This window comes from Schistocerca americana, chromosome 2 (genome assembly GCF_021461395.2).
Source record: "Schistocerca americana isolate TAMUIC-IGC-003095 chromosome 2, iqSchAmer2.1, whole genome shotgun sequence".
NCBI lineage: Eukaryota > Metazoa > Arthropoda > Insecta > Orthoptera > Acrididae > Schistocerca > Schistocerca americana.
In genome coordinates this window covers 828377741-828398201 of record NC_060120.1, presented here as the reverse complement: position 1 = coordinate 828398201, position 20461 = coordinate 828377741, and the positions used below count along the sequence as shown (strand labels likewise).

Genomic DNA, 20461 nt, shown 5'->3' with positions numbered 1-20461 from the left:
AAAATCACATTATTTTTCATAATTTAGCTTTAGTGTTTTACTTTTCCTTGATTTAGTAAAGTGTCTTCATTATTTGAAAAAACTAGCATTGTATACAGTAATTCCATTTATTTTTAGGCAAATAACTGTGTTGAAGAAAAAGAATGGATTGATATTTTGACAAAGATATGCCAGAGGAACAGCAATCGACTGAAACGATACCATCCCTCTGCCTATATCAATGGAACTTGGCTGTGGTAAGCAAATGTTCGATTTAAGATAGAATCATTTTTATAAAAGTAATTTAGTAATAACAGTGTTATGCAATGAGCTCTGTTCTCTTTGAGAGGGCATACAAAACAGTGAAAAGGAAACATGGAACATTCTGTTATTTTTCCTTCTGTTCTCTTGGGACCAAAATTAAAGTGTGTTAAGAATTCATTTTCTTTGAGTGACCTACCAGCCAGTTCTGGGTATACTATACAGGGTGTTACAAAAAGTGTCCGGAAACGCTTAATTTCCATGTTAGAGCTCATTTTAGTTGTGTCAGTATGTTCTTCCACCTACGTTCAATGGAGCACGTTATCATGATTTCATACGGGATACTCTACCTGTGCTGCTAGAACATGTGCCTTTACAAGTACGACACAACATGTGGTTCATGCACGATGGAGCTCCTGCACATTTCAGTCAAAGTGTTCATACGCTTCTCAAAAACATATTCGGTGACCGATGGATTGGTAGAGGCGGACCAATTCCATGGCCTCCACGCTCTCGTGACCTCAACCCTCTTGACTTTCATTTATGGGGGCATTTGAAAGCTCTTGTCTATGCAACCCCGGTACCAAATGTGGAGACTCTTCGTGCTCATATTGTAGACGGCTGTGATACAATACGCCATTCTCCAGGGCTGCATCAGTGCATCAGGGATTCCATGCGACTGAGGGTGGATGCATGTATCCTCGCTAACGAAGACATTTTGAACATTTCCTGTAACAAAGTGTTTGAAGTCACGCTGGTACGTTCTGTTGCTGTGTGTTTCCATTCCATGATTAATGTGATTTGAAGAGAAGTAATAAAATGAGCTCTAACGTGGAAAGTAAGCCTTTCCGGACTCATGTTCACATAACATATTTTCTTTCTTTGTGTGTGAGGAATGTTTCCTGAAAGTTTGGCCGTACCTTTTTGTAACACCCTGTATTATAGCAGCTTTTTTTGTGTGATCCGGCTCTCTAACATACATTCATTATGTGCACACGTGGCTTTTAGGGAATTTTTATTTTCCAATACTCGATGACTTTTTTGATTATTTTTGTTACTTTTAACCACGCTCATCTGGTTAGCAATTTTAGTACAGACTCTAAAGATCTTGCTGTCACGTACCCAAATCAGTATAACATAACCATTATCACTAACACCACCATTATTATCATCATTGTCACCACCACCACCATCACCACCACCTGGTATTTTTACACATTTATTGAGGTTTTTCAGCATTAAAATTTCAAGCTACACTGCTGCCTTCCCATTCATTGTTACAATCTGAGACAATCTATAGCAACTCCTGTCATCAAAACTTTTGTTGTCCATGGCATTACTCTTGGGCAGCAGGAGATTTCCCCAAATAGTACTTGCAGTAAACCTATTGCATGGTAGCATATGAAAATCCCAATGCTTGCAAGATCTCAGATATTGAGAGTGCCATGTGTTAGGCACCAGTTATGTGGTCTTGCTCGCTCAAACTTTCCGGTATGTCATATCTTTCCCATAAGTGCTGAATTGCTGTACCGATAGTCAGTATAAAGTCTTACAGCATCTGAGCATTTCAATCCCATGACACACTAAGGTCCATTTGCTAAAATGTTTAACTGTGAACCATGGTGCATCTTGGCATTTTTCACTTACATAAATTGTTGTCAGAATTGGAAGAAGCGATAATTGAAAGAAGAAGAAAAATCCTAGTATTAACAGGGTAGACTGTTCTAACACTACCCCATGGGACTCTGGTGCTTGCAGGCAAGCACAGATAGTATGCACCACCTGCAAAGAACCCTATTACTCCATGCTCACAGCTTGTTCTGATGCATGCATGAGCAATTTACCCACCCCAGCCTAGCTCAGGCACACAATCACACAAGCTATAGCACATTTCTTGATTGCATTCATGAGCTGTTGTTTACCCTCCCCTGTGCCCCCCTCTGCCCACAGGCGAGCACTTAAGCTGGAACAGCCTGTGGCACTAAATAAATGAAATATAACTTGAACTGTAGTAAACACTGTCATGTTGTACACATAATTCAAATATGACATTTCAAAATACTAATTATATATAAGAGCGAATGCATATGTATGAGCATTTTCCTTTATTTTGATGTACACCACATGGTTTCTTTATCTGCAATTCAGTTGACATTATCTTGTTCTCAATATCAAACAGCATGAAACTGTCAGTAACGCTGTTGTTAATAGTTGTACTGTTGTCTATATTGACTTCTTTTGGCTTTATTTCATGTTTGTTATTGATAGTAAGTGTAGTTTTGTATCTTGTGTGTCACTACAAATCCAGAGTTTTGGGAGTCAGTTCATTTTCAGTCTTTGCATTTTGTGATAATACTGTGACCTCTAAAAGTGTTATAAACTGCTCGAAAAGAGTTTTGTATCCACACCACAGCAACAGTCATTTGACCATTCACCCACTGTTGTGAGACACGAAACATTGTATACCTGCCCCTTTTGTGCTCGCCCACGTTTAACACCACTGGCTGACAACACTATCTTCAAATTATGGCTTATAGATACTCTGAACAGAACCCAATTGATTTTGTGCTGCCTTTTTGGAGGCAACTGGGAGAGCAGCGTTAACACAGGCAGTACACAATCATCTCTACATGATCATGATAATGTGTATGGAAGGTGAGCAAGGAAACACTTGAATGGAATCTGGATAAGTACACAAATGCACCATTTGTCTGATGCCTGATAATTATCACAGTGGCCAGGTATAAATGCATGTCTCAGCCACACAGTCCCATGATTTAACTAGCGGAGAGGGTCATTCATGTTTTGGGCCTACTGATTACACACTTTTACATGGCCCTTGAGCAGAAGATGCTGCGATCAGAAGCTTATGATCAGTGTGTAACACATTAGCTGCAGAGACAAACCCTGCCTTCTCCTCCCAGAGCAGCTTGTTTAGAGCTTATAAAAGAAACAAACATGTAATGGTTTAATGGCAAGTCACTATAAGCACCAGATGTGGCCTCTTCACTCATTTCTGTAACTAATATTAACAATCACTATGCATGACACCACATGTAGCTCAACACTATATTTACAGTGGCTGCTTATTGCTATGGTACACAATATTGTTACATAGCTAAGGTCAGCAACACGGTGATATTCCGGAGCGGCAAGAAGTCAGCAGACTTCCACCAATCACAGAGGGACCAAGATAAAATGCGGGACTAGTGTATCACGTACAGACGTCAATCTCTCTCATTGCTGCCTATTGTTTTGTTAGTTATTTTGTTCTTATCTTAAGCAAAGTTGCCTTTCTGAATATTGTTGGGCTTATTCCTTATCTCCCAGCTGTCCTTGAATCTAAGCTCATACCTGCTCATAGGTGTGCAGTTAATAGATGCGAAACTTCTATTGATCAGTTTATACATATGAAGAAAGTGTAGTTGCAGTTCAGTGTGTATTACATTGTTAACTGTAGAGCACCATTAAATGCTGGGTGAGTTAATTTATAGACCTTAGGATGGCAAGGCATATCTTCACCCACAGCCCTATCAGTGCTCAGGGGTGTCCAAACGAATCTTCAAACTGGTGACTACACATAAAAGATAATCATCAGTTTGATTGCTCTTATGTCTTGCATCCTATCCTTTACCTTTGCCCTATGCCACCTCTTCCCATTCATGTTAAAACTATGCGGGTTCACAGAACTATACCATAAATTGCATTAATAATATTTGTAAAGTACTGTAAGATACACTTTGGCTTACATTAACCAAATATATGTTATTAAATTTCACTGCCTAAGGCACACTTTTGCTAATTTTTAAGTGCATGTGTTAATGGGACCAGGAATAGTGCAAAAACAGTGGCGGGGAGTATAGTCATCTCCATATCTTAATTCAGAAATGTTGTCTTGATGTACCTTTTTTGTAATCTGTAACTTCATGGTCTTACTGTCTTAGGATTGAAATTATAACAAACAATATTAATTATCAATAATAACATAGCTCTATAGGATCTGCTTCACTAATTTTTTTTCTCCTGTGCAGCTGTAGGTCATCAAATGAATTTGAACCAGGATGCAAGGATGTCTCACCAGGTTCCGAAGCAGGTCTTCAGATGAATTTAGATCCTGACCGAGAATTACAGAGAATTCATTCTTTATTTATTACACATATGGCTAAAGTGGAAAGTCTGAAAGGTGTGTATTTAGCTGCTTTCTTGCATTCTACTTTTTAATACTGCAGTACAAATCTTTCTAACCACATTAACATGATTTTTTGTATTATACAGTCGTATGCACTGCTTTTGGTTAGTGATTGGGTACTTCTTGAGGTTACCTGAAAGTAATTACAATTATTTCATTACGAGTTTTGTATAAGGCACCACATATCAAACATATAGTTATTTTCATATAGTTGTCAGATGTTGTATAAGTGTCCAAACATTTTACCCAGTGCCGGATACAGTTTGAACTCTTCAGACATTTTGCTGTCTAGTACTTTCCACGATTGTTTTTTCTTTTTGTCTTTTCTAAAACCTGAAATACTTCCCTTTCAGGTTTCTTTCCATTCTACAAAACAGAAAGAAATCACAGGGCGACTGGTGGAATTATAAGGGTGGGTGAAAAACCAGTCTCATGGTGTGGCAGCCAGTCCCCAGACTGCAACAATGCAGGCAGGTTTCTCCTCACTGGCTCAGCACTTGTTTCAGCACACAAAGGTAGTTATGTTGGTTAACAGTGGTATAGTGGAGCACACTGTGGACAGTTTCCTAGTTTTTGAGAGGCGAACCAACCATATTTTCGTGTTTGATTGAACCTGCCTTACTTTTTTCTGTCTTCATGGCAGAACGGTCTTTCAGTAGTGAAATTGTTGCTTGATTCTTAGGTCATATCCACAAAATCATGATTTGTTGCCTCTTTTGATTTTTGAGAAAATCCCCATATTTATTTCTATTCTTCCAGGTTTGTCGCATCTCTTCGGTAACTGGAATGTACTCGTAGGATGACATTTTCTGGGATATATTTCAGTTCCGATTTTTCTGGTAACATTTGTCAGACACATTCAGAAAAATTCTTCAAAGATATTCTGATTCAGTTCTGTATAGATCTGATCACAATATGTACATCTTAAGTCAATAATTAACCACTTTTAGAATGAGAGAGGATCACTTGTAAGTTCATGGTTGGCTCAGTTTCTTTTTTGTATGTCTTCAAAAGACTGGTGATTTTTGCTATTGATTTGCCAAACTGTAAACACACAAAACAGACTAACAAATAAATCATCATCATTTAAGACTGATTATGCTTTTCAGTGTTCAGTCTGGAGCATAGTCCCCCTTATAAAATTCCTCCATGATCCCCTATTCAGTGCTAACATTGGTGCCTCTTCTGATGTTAAGCCTATTACTTCAAAATCATTCTTAACCGAATCCAGGTACCTTCTCCTTGGTCTACCCTGACTCCTCCTACCCTCTACTGCTGAACCCATGAGTATCTTGGGTAACCTTGCTTCTCCCATGCATGTAACATGACCCCACCATCTAAGCCTGTTCGCCCTGACTGCTACATCTATAGAGTTCATTCCCAGTTTTTCTTTGATTTCCTCATTGTGGACACCCTCCTGCCATTGTTCCCATCTACTAGTACCTGCAATCATCCTAGCTACTTTCCTATCCATAACCTCAACCTTATTGATAAGGTAACCTGAATCCACTCAGCTTTCGCTCCCATACAACAAAGTTGGTCGAAAGATTGAACGGTGCACAGATAACTTACTGACTTCCTTCTTGTGGAAGAGAGTAGATCGTAGCTGAGCGCTCACTGCATTAGCTTTGCTACACCTCGCTTCCTGTTCTTTCACTATGCTGCCATCCTGTGAGAATATGCATCCTACGTACTTGAAACCGTCCACCTGTTCTAACTTCGTTCCTCCTATTTGGCACTCAATCCGTTTATATCTCTTTCCCACTGACATTACTTTCGTTTTGGAATTGCTACCATAGTCCTTACATTTCTCATCTAGCTCTGAAATATTACTTTGCAAACTTTCAATCGAATCTGCCATCACAACTAAGTCATCCGCATATGCGAGCTGCTTATTTTGTGTTCACATATCTTAATCTCATCCAGCCAGTCTATTGTTTTCAACATATGATCCATAAATAATATGAACAACAGTGGAAACAGGTTGCAGCCTTGTCTTACCCCTGAAACTACTCTGAACCATGAACTCAATTTACTGTCAACTCTAACTGCTGCCTGACTATCTATGTAAAGACCTTTAATTGCTTGCAAAAGCTTGCCTCTTATTCCATAATCTCGTAGAACAGACAATAACTTCCTCCTAGAAACCCGGTCATATGCCTTTTCTAGATCTATAAAACATAGATACAATTCCCTGTTCCACTCGTGACACTTCTCCATTATTTGCCGTAAGCTAAAGATCTGGTCCTGACAACCTCTAAGAGGCCTAAAGCCACACTGATTTTCACCCAACTTGTCCTTAACTAATACTCGCACTTTCCTTTCAACAATATCTGAGAAGATTTTACCCACAACGCTGATTAAAGAGATACCTCTGTAGTTGTTACAATCTTCTCTGTATCCATGTTTAAATAATGGTGTGATTACTGCTTTCGTCCAGTCTGATGGAACCTTTCCCGACTCCCACGCCATTTCAATTACCCTGTGTAGCCATTTAAGACCTGACATTCCACTGTATTTGATGAGTTCCGACTTAATTTCATCCACCCCAGCCACTTAATTGCACTGCAATCTATTGACCATTTTCTCCACTTCCTCAAATGTGATCCTATTTCCATCATCATTCCTATCCCATTGTACATCAAAATCTGAAACATTACTGATCGTATTTTCACCTACATTGAGCAACTCTTCAAAATATTCCCTCCATCTGCCCAAGGCATCAACGGGTTTCACCAGCAGTTTTCCTGACCTGTCCAAAATACTTGTCATTTCCTTCTTACCTCCCTTTTGAAGACTGCTAATCGCACTCCAGAATGATTTTCCAGCAGCTTGACCCAAAGTCTCCAACCTGTTTCCAAAGTCTTCCCAAGATTTCTTCTTGGATGCTGCAATTATCTGTTTGGCTTTGTTTCTTTCTTCAACAACACTTTCTCTGTCTACCTGAGTTCTAGTATGTAGCCATTTTTTGATACGCTTTCTTTTTCCTTTTACAGGCTGTCTTGACTGTGTCATTCCACGAAGCTGTTTGCTTCATCCTACCTTTACACACTACTGTTCCAAGATATTCTTTATCCACTTCTAGTACTGTGTCCCTGTACCTTGTCCATTCCTTTTCCAATGACTGTAATTGACTACATTCAACTAACTGGTACCTTTCTGAGATCGCTGTTATGTACTTGTGCCCGATTTCCTTATCCTGAAGTTTCTCCACTCTTATCCTCCTACATATGGACCTGACCTCCTGCACTTTCGGCCTCACAATACCAATTTCACTGCAGATTAAATAGTGATCAGTGTCATCAAAGAATCCCCTGAATACATGTGTGTCCCTCACAGCCTTCCTGAATTCCTGATCTGTTATTATATAGTCAGTGACAGATCTGGTTCCCCTGCCTTCCCAAGTATACCGGTGAATGTTCTTATGTTTAAAAAAGGAGTTAGTGATTACTGAGCCCATACTGTCACATAAATCCAAGAGTTTTTCCCCGTTCCTGTTGGCTTCCATATCCTCTCCAAATTTAACCATAACCTTTTCATACCCTTCTGTTCGATTTCCAATCCTCGCATTAAAATCACCCATGAGCAGAATACTGTCCTAACAAATAAAATCACATTGAATTCTCTTGCAGAAAATACTTGGTTATTTGATCCACAGGGTTATTAAGTAAGTGCCGTGTAGAAAAATGTATAACTAGCATGCCCTTGTCTTCAAGACAGTGGTTGTCATTACTTATGTATTTCCTGTGCATGATTATGACTTTCTTCTAAAGTATTGTGATTTAGACCATAATTCTGCAGGAAAATGGCTAGTTCATTTAATCTACCAGAAAGATGTGAATTTCTTTTACCAGCTCAACTGATCTACTTCTTCTCATTGCCTGTTCTCAGGTGTGATGTAGTTTATCCTTGTGTTTTTTTGAATCTTCCTCATGCCATTTCAACATTTGTTTTTACAAGTAAGTCCAGGTGCTTGCCAGGGTGATTTATTATAAAAGGAAGAGAAGCCAATTCCATCCTATGACATCATCAAAACTCGTAACTTGGGACTTTATCTAAACTCATAACTTGTGGTTGTTAAGAGAACCTTCACAGTTACCAGTAAAAGTTCAGAGAAAAGTAATGTGATCCAACTTTGCATCAGATTTTGGCTTTTCAATACAGGCTTTATAGGGGTGACTGCCTATGACTGGTTTGTAGGAGAGGGGTTAATATTTCAAAAATGATGGTGAAAGAAGAGACAAATGTGGACCTTCTACAGCTGACAAAATATTAACATGCAAAATGTACACATGCCATTATGTCCATAGACAACTTAATTACAGGTGAAGACCACAGGGGGAAAAAAACAATAGAGCCCAAAAACTGAAATTTTTCAGGACAAGAGACATGACTTTCAAGAGCTAAACTCAGTTACATTTGGACCTCTTCTTTCAACAGTACTTTTAAACTTTAGTTGAGTTCTTGTTTGTTTATCCCTGAAAGTATATTTTACCACCATAATTAGTTAGATAAATAAATAATGACTGGACTGTGTTGGTGTTTCCTCTGAAGTTTGCAGTAAACAAATCAGAGCTTCTTATAACACTATTTATGAGTTTTGTTTTTTTGTTGACAACGAATATTTACGTTTATAAAGATTTTGACCTGTTATAATCAAAGTTCAGGAAATGTGTGTAATAAAAAGACATTCCCCTTAAAAATCGCTTTCATCGATGTAGGTATCTTGTTCACATGGTAATCCAAACTATAGTACTCTCAGGACTCCTTGTCTTCACACAATTTTATTGGATCTGCAAATCCTTGAACTTGTATTTGGCAGAATAATAGGTGCATGATAGAGCTGCTCAGGGTCCTGAAAATGTTGTAGAATGGTCTGCTTCTTCCGTTGATGCTAAGTCCATGCTACAAAGAATAAATGTCTCTATTTTCAATGATTTTTAATTTTGATTGAAGGAATCATAACTGCTTCACTGGCCTAACAGCATAAGAAAGCTTTTCCTGTCTGACTTAGAAGAAAGAAATTTACTCCAGCTTTCATGCTCCATTCACATGAGAGAGCAATAAATGGATATCACTTGACTCTGCCCCTACAGTCCCTTCTCTCCAGCTGTCAGGAGTTTCAACCTTTGCACACTTGGGAATATGTGCCATATTTTTATCTGGCTCCATCAAATAATGGTCACAGACTGGATATGTAAAAGTCATCTTCTCAGAATGCATTAATTCAACGGTCATGTAGTGCAGTAATGGAATAATGGATGTTTTCATTTTGTCCCCCATACGACTCAGTGAAGACATGAACCTTTCTGTTCAGGTAATTGTAGGAAAAATTACAGAGCATTTATACAGCAGCATGTGATCCCTTCTTCACCACAGGCTGGTCATAGATGTACATAATTGATGCCATGGTTTGCTTATGGATGTACATATTTGATGAGCTAGTTGATAAATATGGACATTGAAAATGCAGAAAGAAATCTATGTGAAGTTCACTTCACTAGAGGCTGTATTCATTGTAGGAGGTTTTTACCACAGTCTGTTGCAGTGGCCTCAGTAGATGTTTACATTGTTTTTGGCACTCTTTCCTTTCTGTAGAACCAGTCAGCCTTCTTGAGGTTCTGTATCTCAATTATTTTAGCTTTCTGCTCTCACCATCTACATGCTTCGGTTCAAGGGCAGCTGAAAGTGATGTTGAAGTTTGAGACAAAAATGTGTCTGAATGTTTTATAAAAAATCTGAATGTCTGGATATTTGGTCAGAAAAATGTTAAGGAGGTTCTTCTGGAAGATATACTTTTTGGGAGAGTTTTAAGCTGTAATGTGGTAAATTCCTTCTAAGGCACTAAAAAATTACATTACTGCTTCACAAGTCTGTTCGGCAAGCTTATGATGTCAGTTAGTGTGCTTTCCTCGTCCATTGGCTGGTGGCTTGCCAGTTTTTCTTAAAGATGATTTAATTGTGTGTAAGTGGAAAGTTTAATCCTAAAGAGTGACTGGAATGCTTTGAAACAAACTGGTACCTCTACTGCTTCACTATCCCTTGTCACCCTAACTTGCTAGCTGTTGGAGCTGTCATTTAACGTGGCATCTTCATTCTGCCTGGGTCTGTGATGTGCTACAAGATGCACTGATATAAATCTTGATTAATAACTGTTTTGTGCATCAGTAACAGCACACCCAAGATCATTTTGTGTTAATAGGTAATGCCATTCATTACTAGAAAAATACTTGGCATTCATATTGTCAACATCAGCTCCAGTCTCAAATGAAGAGGTGCGTAGCTTTTTTCCAACATTACTGAGGCGACTGTGTCTTTAAATTTTTTTGTTGATTTTTCATCAGTAGCAATTACATTTTTGTTACTTCCTTCACTTAAAGGATGTTGAAATTCATCACCCAACATTATTCTAGAAAGAATTCAAGCTGCAATGAATGAAAAACTATTAACCAAGAAACACAATACACACATTGTGAATCAAATGAATCAGAAGCTGTAACCTCAAACATACTGACGGTAGACCCTGAATTGGAACACAGCGCGCACATGCACCGATTGTACCTTAACGGACAGTGTTGTTTATTGCCGTGATACAGATTGACTCTGTCACGTGATCCATTGTACATGAATTCTTTAATCATCTGTAACTTGGTCAATGTTGTGATTTTCCCTTGTACTATATACCAAGATCCAACAGTGGACTGAGAAGCAAGCAGTGTACTAATATCTTATTTTAAATTTTTTAGACACTCTTTCTTTTGCCCTGTACCCTTCAATTCCCAAACAATTGGAAACATTCTTTTAATTCAGTTCTTTCAGTTCTTAAAGACAGCTTATGTAATCCATGTCACTGTGAGATTCACGTCTAAACTGCTCTGAACTTTGGGAGAATACTTTCCCCTCTCGTCTAACACTGAGTATTAGAAGTAGTAGACTTTATGCAGAGTCAAGTATTATATCTATATAAAAATTTGCCATCAAATTTGTACATAAATTTGTTTAAAAAGACAGGTAAAGAGTGCAGGTTTGCCATGGAATATAAACTGCAAAAATGAATAGCTTTTCCAGTAGACTAATGAAACTGTCTTCAGCCTTCATAATTTATCGATAAATATTAAGGATTTCATAAAATAAACTGCGCTGCTGTGTTGTTTTCCTGCCTAACATCTCAACACACTGTTTGCAGGTTACCATCCCATTAGCTGACTTTCAGTATTGCTTTCACTTGATAGGTTTTTCACTTGGTATCTTACAGAAACTTTAGTGTTCCATATTTCTCCCCGCCTTATCTGTACTTTTGCTGTTGATATATAAAAGTTTTTTTCCTCCATGGGAGTAATGGGTATTTGTTTAATGTGTTACTGGTATACACATACTAAAAATAATTTTTTGTTACTCTTGGTTTCCAAACATAATTTGCAGTAATTGTTCAGCCTGATTCCAGTGTTAAGAGTCTGCACTAACCAAATGGGGAATTGAAATAAATACACAGCTTTCTTTTTATTTGTGTTTGCTTTAGCACAATATACACCCTATTTATTTTGGGTATTGATGCAACTCCTTTTGTTACAGAGTCCTGTGAATGTCAAGCTGTATATACTGGTGATCTGTGTTTCTTGCCAAATTTTGTTATTGAAGATGTCCAGTCATGTTTCAAGACACTGACACAAATCTGTGAAGCTGCTTATGAATTGGAACAAGAACATCGAAATTATTTAAGATCTTTGGCTCGTGAAACTAAGTATGGGAGCAAGTAAGTTGATAACTGTTTTGCACTCGTTACTTGTGTACTGGTTGGACACTATACGTAGAAACTATTTGGAAGAAGTCCATCATTTCTCAGATAAAAAGATAAGATGATAAAGAAAATATTAGAGATTGCAGTAATACAAAAACCTAAAAATTCTATGTGGAGTAGAATTTTCTCCAAGTTTGTTGCCCCTGGAGAAGCACGTATGTGGAATTCCTGAATTTAGTATTTATTTCCTATCTGATATTTCAAGCATTTTGTTTGCCATTTCAGATACACCCTTACATATTCACTTTATTCATTCAGTACTTATTTTGATTTATATTTTTATGTTGATCATTTGAAATGTTGCTGCATGCGGACACCGCAGTAAATTTTGGACTTTGTTTTCTAGGCAAGCACCAATTGGCGATGACAACTACCTGTTACTTGCTGCTAGTTTTGGACGTATGGACAACAGTATCTTAAGAAAGACTTGCAGTATACCTAACTGACAATTACTTCTTTCATCTTCTGTGAAGTATGGGTATGTAACTTATTAGCAGGAGGCTGCTTTTCTATTGTAAATTCCTATTAAACCCAAAGTGCAAGGTGCTGGATCAAAAGTCTTAATCCAATTATAATAAAATTGAAAGGGAAACACATGATTCAAAGAGGCAGGGCAGAAAGAAAGATTGAAAAGTGTAGAAAGTCAAAATTTGCAAATGAATAATGCGGTTCTGATATATAATCTACAATAATCTCTACTTTTCATATACCTCTCTACTGTTAATCTCTTAGTCTGTGTAGTTGGTGGCGTCATAATTATTAAGTTAGAATAATATATTCAAGTAAAGAACGTTTTTAACCCATTCACTGCAGAGCTCTTTGCAGCAACGCGACAGCTGCATGCACAGCTGGGCGTCTCACAGCATTCGTGGCTGTGCAAGACCTTTTTGGCATGCAGTGTGGCTCGCCTTTAGTGCCACATTGATATTGCTGTTACTGTTGAAGGAGCATTGTGACCACTGCTAGATGAGAAATGGTGCAGGGAAGAAATTTCACTCAGTGCTGCCAACACATTTGAACTTTGTATTTACCGTTTGCTGGTTTGAAATTGATATATGTAATTAACAAATTTTCATGAAAACAGTTTTCAGAGAAAGGTTGGGTACAAAGAGTAAAGCTGTCTCATGCCTACTGAAGTGCTATGCAACGGTAGATTATATAGGTTGGAAGCAGCTGCTAAGGACATATATTCCAAATTCCATTGACAAGTTCCGAGTAGAACTACGTAAATAGTGTACAAGGAAAGCATGACAGGCAGTGCCACACTTTTGTTTTTATTGATATAAACAAAGGGTAATAATAAATAAAAAGGTAACAATACATTTCATAAATTCTTTCTGGTGCAATACATTTTGAAGCATGGAACAAAATACTGTCCAACATCACATCTTTTGCAACAATACCATGATTCCCTTCACTTGTTTCTCTTACTGCAAACAACACATCCTTTCATGGGGTGCCTTCCTTTTCGAGATGATTCGGCAGTGTGCTTGGAATGTGTCTTCCTTGTAGTCATGAGGGGGTTTTCCTCTTCTCATCAGCAGCCTCCAGATTTTGTTGTTTTGTGATAATATTTTTCTAAAAATTCTTGAATATGACTCGCACTTAACTTCAGCATTGACAGATTTTTCCATGTGTGAGCTTTGCACGTGACCTGGGAATTTAGTAAAAGTCTAGAAAGTGAAAAGAGAATTGGTTTTTCGAACACATTCAGTTGTACTTAGTATCATGTCACACTTTTCTACTGCTCGTATTGATTGATTATAATCTAACATGCATTTTGGTTTGAGTTCTTCGAGATTTTTTTGATGGTTCCTTTTTGCTGTTGATGCCATTTCAGCTGTATGATGTAGTCAACAAGCATACATCTCTCCTGTCACACCATTTCATTACTAGTAGCCTGCTCATCGACTATACTTCCATTTCTCCTTATTCGTTCAAGATTTAGCATGTTTTTTCTATACATGCGAACTGTATCTAATGCATTAATTCTTCTGTCATGCAAATACTGGACTTGTGTACCAGTTGTCAACAAAAAATGGGTGCCCTCTTCCCTGATGAGGTTCCAGAAGCATTGTCACTATATTGCTTGATTTTCCCAAATAATCTTTGCTAGTTTCTATTTAATTTGTTGCACCAGTGGAAACTAAGAAATCCAGTTTCACAGTCACACAGAGCAAACATTTTTATTCTAGAAGACTTCTTTTTGACCGAATGTACTGTTTGAAAAAGAGGCACTCTTTGAACAGGAGAAGGCTTTCGTCAGCACACACATTTTGAAATGGTGTGAGAGTAAATCCAAACTCTTCTTTCACATACACTGTTACAGACCGTATTGTGAACAGTCTGTCACCCTAAGAAGAAATGTTATTGTCACAAAAATGAAGCATATGGACCAACAGCTAATACCTGACTTGAGACATTATTTTGCAAAAAATTAAAGTATGAAGAAGAGCAGCTGATGACCAGTATTTTGACATGTTCAACTTGTCATTGTGTGGCATAATCAGGGTTACCACCAGTAAACAGTACATTTCATCCACACACACATCTCTCGAAGCATTTACACAACTATTCCCATGACTAATAATGTTCTACACAGGGTATTTATGATACTTGTTAGTGTCTTGTAGTAGTGTAAGTGAAACTGTATTAGACACAAAAAGATTTATCAAAAATTAACTTAGTGTCCTGCGTGACTTTTACTATATCACTAAGACTTTCCAGACCCTTTTCCTCCTTTCCACTCTTAAGCCTGAAGAAGAGCACTAGTTGTGAAATCAGACAAATTGACATCTTCCTTTGTATTTTGTTCTGCTGCTGTCTGGCGAGTACCGTATTTACTCGAATCTAAGCCGCACTCGAATCTAAGCCGCACCTGAAAAATGAGACTCGAAATCAAGGAAAAAAATTTTTCCCGAATCTAAGCCGCACCTGAAATTTGAGATTCGAAATTCAAAGGGAGAGAAAAGTTTTAGGCCGGACCTCAAAATCGAAACAAAGTTGGTCCATTGTAATATGAGACACAATTTCGGTCGAATGAATGACGATACAGCTACAGTAGTTTGGTTCGAATCGTAAGCTTAGCAGTTAAGCTTTACCAGGTAGCCATTGCTATGCGTCAGGTGCTCCGTCCGTATTTATGCGGGTACCCTTCCTTTTTCACGTGCTTCGTCTGGGTTGAATTGATTGCTTATTTTTCTTTGATCTCATAAGTGCCGTTACTTTGTTATAGGTGTTTACGTCACTCTAAGCTGTAAATGCATTATTGTACTGTGTCACGCATTGTTTGTTGCATTCTGATAATGAGTGTTTACGACCTGTCGCCGCTCGCGGCATCGCTTGCTTTTGTACGCGCTACCGCTGCTTCCAATTAAAATAAATAAATAAATAAATAAATAAAATCGTCTCATTAGCGAAACAATGGAAAGAGACTGCAATTTGTTGTTACTTACACTGCTGCTTTCTTTGATAATGATCAACAAGAACCAAATAATAGACTGCATGTGATAGAAGATGTTGTGAAGGAGAGTTTAGCGAAAATTTTTCTCCGTTTGAATATCTTTGCAGATACCTCTTTAGTACATAACCTTCTGCACAGAAATTAGTCATCTTAGATTTAAAAATCTAGTCAGTTGTCGTGCTTCATTTCTGACTGTATCTCTAATCGGCGTAAGAATAATACTAATATAAACATGGCATGATATGTATATTCTTCTGCGATTGCTGTTGTCTCACTCTAGTTTCGTTGTTTATTAGGCAGACAGGATTTAAATGAAGTAGCACAAAATAATACATGGCAAAATGTTTATATTCGTATTATTCTTATGATGTAGAGAATACTGCGTGTGATTCACAATTCATAAAAGTTCCTATTAGCAACCATCTCTTGTCACAGGTAGGAAAAAATTCAGAACGTAGAATTGGCCATATTGACAAACATCCCAAGCAGTCTTGCCAGTCGGATTTTCGTAGTACATTGAAAGGCTGCTACATTCGAAGATGAACAATACGGAATTTGTATTTACTTCATTGGATAATGTATGAAAATGCAGTGGTCGAAACTCAGGGCGGAGAAAAAAGCTCATCTTCCACCTTTTTATTTTTTTTAATTTATTTACTGACGCAGAGATTTTGGCGCCAGTATTTATCTTTGTGCCTGCAAAGCATGCCTGTGTAGCGCTACATATATTCGACAGCAAAAGTTACTTGTGGTGGCACCTACCAACATTTTACAGAACTTCCGCTTACTTTGCACTCGATTCTAAGCCGCAGGCGGTTTTTTGAATTACAAAAACCGGAAAAAAGCGCGGCTTAGATTCGAGTAAATACGGTAGTTCTCTTTTTTTCCCATCCAAGTCATAGATACTATTATTAGGAGTTATAAAAATACCATACAAAAACTTTCTACAGCAAATTTCTTGCTCTGAATTTGATTAAGAGTATGATTGTTAGATGCAGTTCTCTTTCATTTCTTTTGGTTATTCTTTATGAAGCATGTAATTTTAGTGTAAATGGAGCAGCAGAAAGGAAACATTTCATAGATTTCACTGTTAAAAGGGGCATGGCAGTCTGGTAGAATGGGACATTAATATGTGTATGAAGTCTTCATTGGTTTTCATTTAGAAATATCTCTATCTTTCATCTCTACTTCTGTGAATTTTTCCTGACGCTGTTGATCTGAAACTCTGTCTTTTCTTTTAATCTGCTCAATTCAACTGTAAATTCAATTCCTTTAAATTAGATATTGCCCTCAATTTCTAATATATTAATTTTTTCCTTAATAATTTGCAGGAGACTGTTGCTCCAACTAGAGCTTATTTGGTGCTGTGAAGTTGATGTTTGAGAAGATTAAGTGGTAATTACAGAGCTGGCACATCAGTGGTATTTTGTATTTTTTCAGTTCTTTAAAATTAAGCATGTGAAATTACGTGCTTAATATCAGAAAAGTGTAATTGTGAGGTTCTGAGAAGACAGAAATCGCAGTGGCAGTGTTCAAAAAGGTAGAGTTGAGATTAATGTTTTTTTCGTAGAATTTTTTATTGTACAATATGCATATGTTCTTGCATGCAAACATCCATATGCATAGGAGTGCACATGGCAAGTGCAATAAAACAGCCAACTAGATACTGACTAGAACATAAAATTTCTGCTAGAAATAAAAGTGCATTTGTGATAACACAAAATGGACACCATGTTACTGCTGTATATTTATAGTTGCAAAAACTGTAAGGTACAATAAGAAAAGGGCATTTGTAGGGACTGATAGATGATATGTTCTCATTATGCTGTTGGACATTTTTAAATGCAAAGTTTGGTGCTGTTATATGATAAGAAATCTCATGTGTAAGAATATTGTGTGATTGGGTAACTGGAAGCATTTAGTCATATTGACATTGTTCTGTATCAATCACTTACTTTTGTTTTAACTCTCATTCCATTGTGTAAGACTTGCACACCACACACAACAAAAGTGTTTTACTACTCACTAATTCATTGCTTTATGAAATGTGACTCATAAATTATTTTATAAATTGTATTGCATGCAAAGGTTTTCATTTCTGTAACAATAGGTGCTATTATAAATATATTCCCTGAGATGTTGACAGCTAATATTATAATCCACAAATGCTGATAATGTTTGAAGAACAGATCACAAATTATTCATTACATAACACAAAATTTTCACATGCCTCTTTCCACAGTACTTCCAAGTGCATTATTTACAGAGAACATTCACCTGAATATAGAGAGATCATGTCAATATTTAAAAATTCCTAGCACTGTTCTCTCTTACAAATATGCATTCCAAAACAAACTTTTATTAGATGTGATTGATTGATTGTAATTGGGCATCACAGCCTCAATAAATTCCAATGAGAATATGGTTATTTCCCAAAAGACTTCAGCTACACTGACATCAATGCTGTCTCTCAAATTTTATGGAGTTACAGCAAAACTGTCTCTACACTCACAAGTAAGTTACTATTCTCTTCACACTGACCTCTCTTGAACTGACTTGTTCTGAACTTCAGTGTGAGTTTTCCATTGAAGAGTTGCCTTTTATTCATGTAACACCACTTGTACACTCTTGGCACAGAGTAAATTTGTGCCCAACAAATGGGGAACAGTCCAACTACAAGCCTTCTTTACTATTGAGTTTTACTGAATGGTAACAAAATCTGTCATTACCACTTCCGTCGTATGTTGATGATAATTTCCTGACTTCCACAGTGATTCATAGAAGGAATACTGCTCCGAACTTAAATATATTAGTTACTTACATTACCTCATTAGCTGCTACAGAGTCCTTGAAACAGTTCTCTGACTGCTCAAACACAGAGTGCAATAGTTTGGCTACAAGTAAACAAAAATTTATTTTTAATATTTAACACAAATTTGCCATCTGTTCTTCAGAGAACCCTTATCAGCTTGAATGGTACTGTGAAACAGTGCAGCCTCAGTAGAAGAAAGTAAACTATATGGTCTACAAGTCAACCACAATGTTATTGCACCTGAGTGTGATGGCATTTCAGTCAGCTCATGAGTTTACTTTTGCACTTGAAGTCCTTCAGAATATGCTCTGTTTTTCTAACAATCAGACGACTTGTTCTTGAAGCTATTCAGACTCCACATTGTAAAAAATATTTCTGATAATGGCCACAGGAGGCCAAGTGCAATAATATCTCAGTTGGGTAGTACATAAATTACACAAATAAAAATTGTTATGTTTGAACTGATGAGATTCTAATGCTGATATCGTGTAGTATTGTAAATCATAGTCATGGCTTGCTTCAGTGGACTTCATTAACTCTAAAATTAATAATTAATTTTTACACATCTCATTCATTGTGGGTCACAATGATTGTCTAACATTCAGGTACATATAAAATTGTGACATTACACTTTATCAAATATATGATTATAAACAAAGTATCAATTGAAGGACATTATATTTGCATTGTTCTGATTGTGAAAATTCAAGAGGTAATTTCTTATACATGTTTCACTAGCTCTGATGCTGCACTGTATCCCATTTCCAAACTTTGCGGTATCTTAATGTGCTCTCTCTTTTTAAACCATTGAGGTTCGTGTACTGGCTTCCTCTTTAGATATTAACGGTGTTTATTGTTTAAAGTAATGTTTAATTGAGTGGTGTGTGTGTGTGTGTGTGTGTGTGTGTGTGTGTGTGTGTGTGCGCACGCAAGGGATAATCAGTGTTTTCCTAGCTACATTTATTAAGTTTATTTATTTCACTTTCATAAGTAGTGTCAGAAGTGTTGTATATTAGTTTGTACAGTATTTTCATTGACATGTTGTACTGTGGAGGAAGATTTAGTTTCCTTACATCACAAGAGGAATTTTTTTGTCTCCAGAGAAACCGATTTCATATTTCTGTGTGCCAAAGTGGAACGTGTCATGTATTTTCTTATGCTGACTGAGCAATTGTTATCAGAAGCAAAGAATAACATTTGCTATTAGCAAGAAATGTTCGTTTTATGTTTGTCAAATTTTTAATGACTTTGTACCAATCTGAAGGCTGTGAAATTCAACTCACATTTCTGTGTACTGTTGTGTGTGAAATTATTTGTTCTTGTTTTGTATAGTGTGATTACCTATGTAGAATAGTAATTACTTTTTATTTTACAAGACCATTGTCTTAAGTACAAATGTTGAGCAGAAATGCAAATGTATTTACAAATGACTTATGTACATTACAAGAATGAAGTTTGATTACAAGTGTGTAAGGTAACAATGTAATGTATTGTAAGGTTTTCCCAGTGTTCTCTTTTGTAAAAAAGAAAAAAGCTAACCTGTAAATTTTTAGCTCTCATAATTTTATACTTTAATATAAAGAAAGATGTTATGTTTTGTGTTTTTATACATTATAAATATATATATAAAATGGTTAATATTGACATAAATGAAAATGTTTCATTTTTTATCACGAATTTATCCATAGAGTGCATCCATAGTGCATGTGAAAGTATCTGTTTACGCAAACAAAGTTAGATTTGTTGAAGCTGAAGCTCTATCAAAGGATCAACTAAGGTTAAGTCTTTCAGAATTTGATACGAGGCCTTTTCTCCCAGCAGATCTTGAAAATCTGTTGCAAGTAATGCCCCATGCCAAAATGTAGAAATTTATACGTTCCTTGTGTAAAGCCTTCCTTGAGCTGTTAGTGTTGTTGTTGTGGTATTCAGTCCAAAGACTGTTTTAATGCTGCTCTTCAT

At 36.9% G+C, this 20461-nt stretch overlaps 1 protein-coding gene across 2 annotated transcripts in view; it reads left to right on the top strand.

Annotated features, from left to right (window-relative positions):
* Positions 1-20092, top strand: part of LOC124595466 (GTPase-activating protein) — a 136420-nt gene extending 116328 nt beyond the window's left edge. For both annotated transcript variants that reach the window (XM_047134218.1, XM_047134219.1), the window contains exons 16-20: positions 118-236; positions 4272-4423; positions 12002-12182; positions 12574-12705; positions 17022-20092. In XM_047134218.1, coding sequence (XP_046990174.1) covers positions 118-236; positions 4272-4423; positions 12002-12182; positions 12574-12673 — 552 coding nt within the window. In that variant the 3' untranslated portion in view covers positions 12674-12705; positions 17022-20092. The remainder of the gene's footprint in view (positions 1-117; positions 237-4271; positions 4424-12001; positions 12183-12573; positions 12706-17021) is intronic.
* Positions 20093-20461: the final 369 nt, after the last annotated feature.